This window comes from Canis lupus, chromosome 10, assembly GCF_003254725.2.
Source record: "Canis lupus dingo isolate Sandy chromosome 10, ASM325472v2, whole genome shotgun sequence".
Lineage (NCBI taxonomy): Eukaryota > Metazoa > Chordata > Mammalia > Carnivora > Canidae > Canis > Canis lupus.
In genome coordinates, this window is record NC_064252.1 from 45,188,253 (window position 1) to 45,199,056 (window position 10,804).

General features: G+C 38.5%; 1 protein-coding gene across 10 annotated transcripts in view; it reads right to left on the reverse strand.

Moving 5' to 3' along the window:
• The window catches only part of VWA3B (von Willebrand factor A domain containing 3B), a 256,331-nt gene that overhangs the window by 96,909 nt on the left and 148,618 nt on the right, over positions 1 to 10,804 (reverse strand). For all 10 annotated transcript variants that reach the window (XM_035696404.2, XM_025464606.3, XM_025464618.3 and 7 more), the window contains 2 exons: positions 8,888 to 9,006; positions 4,255 to 4,305 (listed from right to left, as the gene is read on the reverse strand). In XM_035696404.2, coding sequence (XP_035552297.1) covers positions 4,255 to 4,305; positions 8,888 to 9,006 — 170 coding nt within the window. The remainder of the gene's footprint in view (positions 1 to 4,254; positions 4,306 to 8,887; positions 9,007 to 10,804) is intronic.

Below are 10,804 nucleotides of genomic sequence, written 5' to 3' on the forward strand. Positions count from 1 at the left end.
CAAAATAACTGTCCTAAGGATGTTCAGTGAGCTCAAAGAGAACACAGACAACTACATAAAATCAGGAAAATGATGCATGAACAAAAAGAGAATATCAACAAAAATACAGACAGAAACTATAAAAAAGAACGAAGAAAATTCTGGATCTGAAGAATAACTATGAAATGAAAAATTCCTCAGAGAGTTTTAAAAGTCTTGATCAAGCAGAAGAAAAAAATCAGCAAATTATTGCTACTTTAAGTCATAAACTGTTACAAGAGACAAAGAAGGACATTATATAATGATAAAAGGGTCAGTCCACCGGGAAGATATAATTATAAATATATATGCACCCAATGAACCCAATGAACCCAGAACTCCTAAAAATATGACACATTGACAGAATTGAAGGGAGGAGAAATAATAAAAGTAGGAGATTTCAATCCACATTTTTAACTATTGATGTAACAACCAAACAGATGGTCAATAAGGAAAGAGTACTTGAACAATACAATAAGCTAATTGGACCTAACAGATATATGCAGAACATGCCACCAGCCAACAGCAGGATATATAGTTCTTATATTTAGACATGAAACATTCCCTGGGACAGGCCACATATTAGGCCACAAAACAAGTGCTAAAAGTTTTCAAAATCATAGTCACTTAAAAAAATCTTCTCATCACAATGGGACAAAATTAGAAATAAATAGCCTATGGAAAACTGGAAAATCCAGGAACATGTGGAAATTAAATACCACACTCTTAAATAGCCAGTGGGTCAAAGAAGAAATTACAAGGGAGATTAGAAAATATCTTGGGATACCTAAAAATGAAAACACAAAATAACAAAATGTATGAAATACTGTAAAAGCAGTACTAAGAGAAAAATTTATTGTGCTAAATGCTTACATCAAAAAAGCAGAAAGATCTCAAATAAATAACCTAACTTCATACCTAAAGGAACTGGAAAAAAGAACTAAATCCAAAGTTAGTAAAGGAAGGAAATAATAAAGATTAGAGCAGAAATAAATAAAATGCTGTATAGAAAAACAATAGAAAAAAATCAGTGAAACTAAGAATTGACTTTTGGAAAGAACAACAAAACTGATAAATGCTCAGCTAGATTAACTGAAAAAGAGAAGACTCACACAATCAGAATCAGAAAGGAAAAAAGGGACATTATAACTCATGTTACAGAAGTAAAATGGATTATGAGAGACTACTATGATGAGTTATACACCAACAAATGGTTAACCTAGAAGGAATGGATACATTTCTAGAAACATACAATCTGCTAAGACGGAATCACAAGGAAATAAAAGAAATTCTGAACAGACCTATAGCTAGAAAGGAGATTGAATAAGTAAGCAAATACAACAAAGATAAGCCCAGCACCAAATGGCTTCAAGGGAGAATTCTACCAAGCATTTAAAGAACCAATCCTCTTCAAATACTTCCAAAATGTGCAGAGGAGGGTACATTTCTAGACTCATTCTATGAAGCCAGCATTTCCCCATACCAAAGCCAGACAAAAATACAAGAAAAGAAAACTACAGACCCATATCCTTTATGAACATTGATACAAAAATCCTCAACAACATACTAGCAAACCAAATTCAACAGCACATTAAAAGGATTACACACGATTAAAAGTGAGATTTATTCCTGGAATTCAAGGATGGTTCAACATATAAAAATTGATGAGATATATCACATTAACAGAATGAAGGGGGGGGAACCCCACTTGGTTACCTCAAGTGATGCAGAAAAATCATTTCAAAAAATTCAACACCCTTTCATGAAAAAAAAAAAAAAATATATATATATATATATATATATATATATATATATATATACCCAACAAGCCGGAAAGAGAAGGAAACTACCTCAACATAACAAAGGCCTCATATGGGACACCTGGGTGGCTCAGTGGTTTAGCACCTGCCTTTGGCCCTGGAGCCCCAGAATCGAGTCCCACATCAGGCTCCCTGTATGGAGCCTGCTTTTCCCTCTGCCTCTTTCTCTGCCTCTCTCTCTCTCTGTCTCTCATGAATAAATAAATAAAATCTTTAAAAACAAAATGAAAGAAAGGCCTCATATGAGGAGCCCACAGCTGACATCATCCTCAACAGTGAAAAACTGGAAGCTTTTCTTCCCAGGTCAGGAACAAGGCAATGTCCATTCTGACCACTTTTATTCAACAAAGTACTGAAAGTCCTATCCAGAGAGATTGGGCAAGAAAAATAAAATACATCTAAACTGGAAAGAAGTAAAATTACATCTGTTCACAGATGGCATGATTTTTATATGTAGAAAACTCTAAGGATTCCATAAAAAATACTGTTAGGACTAATAAATAAATTCAACAAAGTAGCAGGATAAAATATCAACACAGAAAAATCAGTTGCATTTCTATACACTAATAATGCACAATCCAAAAAGGAAATTAAGACAACAATCCCATTTACAATAGCAACTAAAAGAATAAAGTACTAAGGAATAAAATTAACCAAGGGTGTAAAAGACTTGTATACTGTAAACTATAAAATGTTGCTGAAAATAATTTTAAAAGATGTAAATAAATGGGAAAGACATCCTGTGTTCCTGGATTAGAAGGCTTAATATTGTTAAAATATCCATACTATCCAAAGTAACCTACAGATTCATTTCAACCTGTAAAAATCTCAATGGCGTTTTTTGCAGAAATAGAAAAAAATCATCCTAATTCATGAAACCTCAGGGGATTCCAGATAGCCGAAACAATCTTGATAAAGAACGAAGTTGGAGGCCTCACATTTCCTGATTCCAGAACATCTTACACAAAGCTACAATAATCAAAAGGCTGTGGTATTGATATAAAGACAAACATGATCAGTGGAACAGAATAAAGAGCCCAGAAATAAATTCTTTTATATGTATATAGTCAAATGATCTTCATCAAAGGTAGCAAGACCTCGTTCTGGAGGAAAGGACAGTTTCTTCAACAAATGGTTCTGGGAAAACTGGATATCCACAGGCAAAAGAATAAAGTTGAACCTTTAACTAATACTATATATAAAAATTAAGTCAAAACAATGGATTAAAGACATAAACAGAAGACCAAAAACAATAAAACTCCTAAAAGAAACTAGAGGAGGAAAGCTTCATTGGATTTGGCAATGCTTTCTTGGATATGACAGCAGAAGCACAGACACAAATGCAAACAGACAATGGAATTACATCAAACTTAAAAACTATGCAACAAAGGAAACCATCAAGATGGTGTCAAGGCAACCTTCAGAGTTAGAGAAAGTACTTGAAAATCATCTATCTGATAAGCAGTTAAAATCCAAAATACATAAAGAACTCCTCTACCTCAACAACAACAACAACAACAACAACAAAATAACTGAGTTAAAAAGTGAGTAAAGAACGTGAATAAACATTTCTCCAAAGAAAATATACTCATGGTCAACAAGCATGGAAAAGGATACTTAACATTATTGATCATTAAGAAAAATGCAAATGAAAACCACAAGGAGATACCATTTCACACCACCAGGCCACGAGGATGGCTTTAGTTATTTAAAAAAAAAAAAAAAAGTGAAATAACAAGTGTTGGCAAGGACGTCAAGAAACAAGGACCCTCATATTTTGCTGGTAGGAATGAAAAATGGTACAGTTGCTATGAAAAAGTCTGATGGTTCCTCAAAAAGTTAAACATAGAATTACCCCGTGGTTCAGCAAATCACTCCTAGAAATGTTCTCAAGAGAAATGAAAACATATGTCCACACAGAAACTTTTACATGAATGTATATGGCAGCATTGTTCTTAACAGCCCCAAGATGGAAACAACTCAAATATCCACCAATGAAAGAATGGAGAAACAAACTGGTATATACATACAATGAATCCATACTGAGGCATATAAAGGATACTACATATGCTACAACTTAGAAACATTAAATTTTTACAAAAGTAAGGAAAAGAAGACAGACACAAAAATGTCACATATTGTAGGATTCCTTTCCTACGATAGATCCAGAAGAGGCAAATAGACAGAAATTAGAAAACAGACTAGTGGTTACCAGACAGGGAGAGAGGTATGGAGGATTACTTAACCGGTACATGGTGTTTCTTCTGAGGTAGATAAAGTTTTGAAACTCAAGGGAGGTAGTGGTTTACACGACATTTTGAATAAATACCATAGAACTGTAAGCTTTAAAACAGTTAATTGGAGGTTATGTGAATTTCACCAAAATAAAAAAGAAAGTGGAGAGATGCTGGCTTACTTTTCTTTTTCTTCTTGAGATAATGCTCTCCAAACAATTTTATTCAAACGTCTGTTTAAAAAGAAAAAACAATAATTATTTGGTAGTAGTACTTCATTTCATGGCAAAAGGCTGATCCCAGGCTCTGAAGGACACTGCAGGCAAAGCCCAAGCCAAGGGACACATGCACTGGACCATGTCACTGCTGTGTGCTTACAGATATTGAATATGAGTATCTATCTGCCTCCCTTGGCATCACCGCAGAAACCTCCTAGCTTTGTGGCAATCGTGTTCAATATTAAAGGAGGGCATGGCTCTCAGCTCAGTCAGGTAAAACCTGAGTAAAGAAATGGCAGTAAGCAAAATTGTTGTCATTTTCTCTGCATGAAGTCGCTAAACACCCCGTTTTTCTTCCTATGGAAAAGTACAACTGTGCCCTTAGTTTACCTTCTATAGACATTCTTCTACCTGGAATTCAGAGCAAAAGCGGTTGGGGGGGGGTCATAAATAATAGGATCGGGACACATTTTAGAGATCAATCAGGCTGACCTTCTTGTTGTCTAAGCAAGGTCATTGAGAGGGGCAAGCACATGAAGTGCCCTGCTCTTTCGTCACTGCTTGTTGCTAGTGGCAGTGCTGAGACGTTCTGAAGCTTATCACTGAACATGTTTGTGGAGTGAGGAGAGGAGGAGGCTGGAGCCAGTGGTTTCTATGGGGCAAACACAGCTCCTTTCCTTGTTACAAATCAGTGATGCTTCTTTCAGGGGTGCCAGCCCCAGTCTGTTCCCCCTTCCTGTATCACTACATCACTATCCAAAGCAGGTTTCTTAGAGTACAGAGCACAGAACACTGGCCCCGGGGGGGGGGGCTGTGAGCTGGTGTTCCATAAAAACAAAACAAAAACCACCAAGCTGCCATAAAATTTGGTAGGAGAATACTGTCTGTCTCCAGGAGGCAGACCTGGACCCAGGTCTCTAACTCCTGGACCCAGGAGCAGCAGCAGCACAGGACGCTGAGAACACTTCGAGTGGTACTACCCTGCCTGACCTCCCTTCGTGAGCCTGGTGAGACCACGGGAAGTGGGTCTGGCATGTGGTGAAGAGCACAGGCTCTGGAGCCAGACGGCCTGGGTCCAAGCTCAGCTGGCTTCTCCTCTTATGAGCTGTGAGACTTTAGGCCAGCAGCCAGCTCTGTAGAATGTGGATAATAATGGCATCTCCCTCCTAGAGTTGCCATGAGGGCTCAGTGAGCCAGTGTGGGCACAGCACACAGAACCTGTCTGACACGAGTAAATGCTCTGTGATATCAGCTGTCAGGAAGCAGGAAAGAAGCCATCTCAGTGCTTCTGTCTTACCTGGATGTTTTGGGTTCCTTGGGGCCTATTTGGAAATTGGGTTTTTTAAATTATGAGTTCATGTATCAATAAGCAGGGCTTCTAAGACTTGTTTAAATGATTCGTCGGATGCATTTTTGGCTTGTGTGTGTATGCTTCTCTGAAAACAAAATGAAAAATACAACTTCATTTAAAAATCCCCTAAAATCTAAACCTTGAAAGTAGATGCAGTATAGTAGGGAGGCTGGGAGTGAGGACACAGGATTTGGAGCTACATGGCTCTGGGTTCAAATCCCAGTGCTTCTACATTGCTGTTGTATGATCCTGTGTTACATAACTTTTTGAAACTCTGTTTTCTTATCTGAAACAAGGATAACACCACCTACCTTGGTGCTGGGAGGATTGAGATGTACATACAAAGTGACCAGGAATAACTCAGTGTTTATTCCCTCCAGGTTCTGAGGATGGGCGAGGCTTGGAAACTGAGAAGCCCTGAGTGAATGTGGGTCCAATTAGCTAGCACATACCACTAATTTTAATTCAATCCTTTAGAAAATACTCTTCTAAAAGCACACTTACATAACCTTGTAATCCCCCTATTTTCCATCTATACTGAAATACTTCAGAGCACAAAGAGCAGAAAAAGTGGGTGCATGTGAAGTGAGGGCAGCTGAGAGCGTTGATCCTGGCTCCCAATTGGCCATGTGATGGTGGGAAAGCCACAAGAGGTGTGGGATGAGGCCATCCCTGCGGGATGCTGAGAGGGCACGGGACATGAGGGCTTCTCTGAGGCTGGTCCATCCCTTGATTCACGGATTTTACTAACCACAGTTTTCCTCTTTTTTTTTTTTGTTTTAGGAAAGTGAAATTTGGTTGGGGGGTTGCATTCACTAGCTCTCTATATCTCTAACTGACAAATCTACTTGTGCCAAGAATTGCCAGACTTTGCAAAGCAACTTGTAACTAATGATGTTTCAGAAATCTAACCAGCAGGCAGAGCATATAGGAGGTCATAGGCAGAGGTTACTAGGCATGGCCCCACAGCCAGATTAGATCTGATGCTTCTCCTGTGGAACTGAGGGCTGCAGCCTTGACCTTACACTTAAAATCGAAATATACTGCTGAAAAATGACCCCAGAAGCCAGCCAGCTCTGGCAATCCTCACTCAAAGTTTATACCCAGACACACAAAGCCAAAATTGCTATCTCAATTCTTAAAATATTGAAATAAAAGAACTCCCAACACACAGCCACTAAGTTGACTAACATAGCTAGTTACGTCACTATTTTGGCTAAAGGGCTGTGAGCTTCCCAATTGTGTGGTCATCGCTTACCATACAAATTCAGAGTTGTATCTGGCTTGTGACGGGAAACTCCTTAGAAATGCCATATTGCAGACAGAGTGGGAGTAAACCAAGTTTCATTAATTACTTTTCATGGTATGTGTAATCTTTAGAAAGCTAGAGAGCAAGATGGGAAAGGGAAGTGACACGCCAACAAAATTCTTAAGTACTACTGAATGCAAAAGATCAGGAAGTTTTGTTCTGTATAATATTAATGTTAATATTATTAAATAATATTAAATAACTCATTTAATATAAACATCACATTACCACATATTAATTCAATGATATTGAATTTTAAATAATATTAATATTAAAATTAATGTTACTATTAATAACAATTTAGCATAACATTTCTCTAAGAATCCTAAAAGGCTTTTCCAGATTCACTCACTGGAAGTAGGAAGTGGGACAACTCACTATGTCTGTATTTCGGTTTTGCTATTTGGGAAGGAAGAATCCTTGTCTTTCAGAGAAAGAACACAGGAGGAAGAGCTGCATGACAACTATATTCAATGTATTTATGGTTATTTTAGGATCAGCAGATTCAAGGAATGAAAGGGGAAAGTAATTAACATTAACTAGATCAAATTAAATTCCAGTAGTCAAATACATACGTAGCAACACCTGTGAGGGAGAGGCAATAAGGGGGAAAGCAAGGATGCCGAGCACTGGCCCTTGGAAGTTGATCTCCTTGCAGGGGAGGGAGGAGCCTATGCAGAAGCTGTGAGCCCTCTGAGGGCCACAAGCAGGGTGGGTGGTGGGTCACTAGGGATGGGCCTCTCTGAGGAAGCCCACTGGAGCTGAGGCAAGGTGGGAGTGAAAACAGACCAACTGCAGGACAGGAAGAGGGTTGTCATTGCTGGGAGGCCAGAGAAGGCCTGCCTGGTGCAGGAGGAGAGGCAAAGCAGAGGGGCAGCCCCTGTGTGCCGGGGATGCAGGAGAAACCAACAGAGCAGAAGGTCGGGCCCATGGAGAAGAGTAAGCCTTGGCATAGTTCATTGTGTCTGCAAGAGACATGAAGGGCAGACAAAGACTCAGAGGAGTCCTAAGGAGCCTGGAGGCAGCTGAAGGAGCTCATGTAAGACAGTCTCCATTCTTCTGTGAGGGCAGGAGAAGGCTCCCGTGAAAGGAGACTTGCAGAAGCCTGTGATGGGCCTGGTGGGGAAAGGCCAGTGTCTGGACCAGATTGCGCACCTCATGTGGCAGGAAGGGAACACACATGACACACATTGCAAAATGACAACAGAATAGCATATGCTGGCTAGGATATGTCATTAACTTTTGTGTACTTTCATTTCTCCCCCCTACGTGGTGGGAGGTGAAAATCCAGTTGCACAGCTTCCAGAACCAAGGAAAGGCCTGCTTGGAGACAGAGGGCATGCTCAAAGTTTAGGTGCTGGGCACAAGGGATTAATAAAGTGCCGGGAGTGGGATGGGGCAGTGACCACAGAGCTAGGCCAAGTGTGAGACTGGGCATCTCCCTTGTGAGAAGAGACCACTTCTCAGCATTAACATGGGGACTAAGACTATAACTTTCACTGTAGTCAACTTGTCTTCCTGATCTTGGGAAAAAAATGGTTTACGTAGTAGGAGACATTCACATTATCTCCATTATCTCCTTATTGTGGAGTTTCATTAATCACTTTATAACATCTGAGGTGCTGAAATGATCAAATTCACACTGCTAATAGGAAAACTTTAAGGATCTCAGGGAAAACATGAAATTTCTATAGATTTTGGAGAGGGAAGGTGGTTCCTTTAAAACTCTGTTGGACTTTTTCAGGTCATATACTTCATGTAGTACCTGGCACAGAGGAAGCACCTCTGTTTGTGGCTGCGACTGCTAATATGCCTTCTGGGAAACCACTAAATAGCTGCTCCAGGTAAAGGAGTAAAATCTAAGCTAAAACAAAAGAAAACAAGCCCAAACAAATAAATTCCACAGCCATTACAGAGTTGCCAGGAATAATACTCACCTTTCATAGCTCTTAATTGCCTGTTCCACTTTTTGCTTGTAGATATTGAGCTTGACTCCTTGGGGGTTAATTAATGTCATCTTATTGGTGTCGTTGGACACATGTGCCAGAGGGAACACCTACACATTGATACCAAAGGAAGGTGTCATTTGATAGGTTAACATGTGCCTTCAAAAATAGATATACATGGCCATACAGCATGTTTTTCTAACTACAAAATCAATATAATTACAGAAAAAATAGAGAATACAGAATATCACAAAGAAAAAAAGTAAGAATCCGAGGTATCTTCACTAACCCTTTTCTTCCAGTTTTAAAACTATATATTTTTAAAATCACCACCACCACCACACACACAAAACAATAGTTTCAGGAAACTCTCATCTGACTCAAATATCATCTTCATAAGCCCTTGTCAAATTGATGAGAGTGAGCAATTTCTAAGAAAAGGGATTGCCTACCTTGTAAATTGCTTCTTGGGTTAAACATCTTTTTCATATATTTATTTTACATTTTGTTTTCTCTTGAAAATATCCGATTATATTTGACATCTTTAGACTATCTTCTTGTCAATTTATAAGAGATTCTTATAAATGACATATAGAGAAGCCTTAATGATCACATTTTATAAGCACAGCAGAGGAGCCAGAGAAAGCTCCTTTTTTATTCTTTCTGTCTGCATTTGGTGCCTACTTTCAGGTTTGGGGATGCCTAGGATTCCAAGCCATCTTAATAATACCTATAATGTTATTTATTTACCTCTTTGTCTATTACTTCTCTCTCCCTAGTAGAATGTAAGCTCCATCAGAGCAGAAACTTCATTTTACTTACTACTGTATTCCCATTACCTAGAACATTGGCTGGCACATAGCGTGCCCTCAACAAATATTTGTTGGTAAATGAATAAATACATATTCATAAAGGCATATTCCATATCTTAATATTTAAACAAAAAAGAAAAGTCTAACAGAATACCAAGCTAAAATATTGTTTCAAAATTAAATATGATTCCAACTGTAAGCAGCATGTAGGCATTTTGAAAATGTGTAGAATAGCTGTTGAGAAGTCAATTTTTACTTTCAATCAAGATGATACGGTTCATGCTTTTATGTCCCCTCTTACATTAAAAATTATACAAAAATTATATTGTTATTGCTTAAGAAAAAATGCAAGAGAATGGAAAGGAGAAAGGAAAGAAAAAAAATGTCAGATGCATGGTTGCTAAATTTCTAGATACAAAGCTGAATGGAACTGTGAACAAGTGAGCAGGGCTAAAACTGCGGACATTCTGGCTCTGTGTCTAAAGAGAGCAGGGGAGTGAGAGCACAACCCCTGGAGAGCAAGTAGGACTGTGAGTGTTTTGTAAGAGAGGGCCCAAGTCAGGCTCAGGGCCTGAAGCCCATGTGGTATGAGGATCTCTCATTCCTTGAAGAAAACTCTGCCAAGTGAGAGAGGACACTGATGTAGCCTCACCACCAAGAACAGCCCTCTATATCTATCACATTCTAATACCACCGTGGAACAAGAGCTCTAAACGCCAGTGAGGGGGGTTTAGGGGGATGGATTTAGACAACTGCAAAACAGAAGGAGAAAGAAAAATACATTTAAAAAATCTTGTTAAAATGATCCACTATCCTAAAATTCCAAAATATATGATGAAAAAGTGCAAAAATAATGGCTGAGAAAATCAACAATGAGAATGTCACTTCACTTGAGAAGAAATTAATCTTATGAGCCATCTAACAACGACTTTCCGGTAGTTATAATTAAAATTAATTATGATTAGGTTGTTCAAAGAAGTAACAGTTATGTAAAAGTACAAAAACATACAGAAGTGCCATAAGAAATAGGCAGGAAAAAGAGTATTTTAAGTAATAAAATAAAACCTATCTTGGAATAAAAGGACATTGAAGTAGA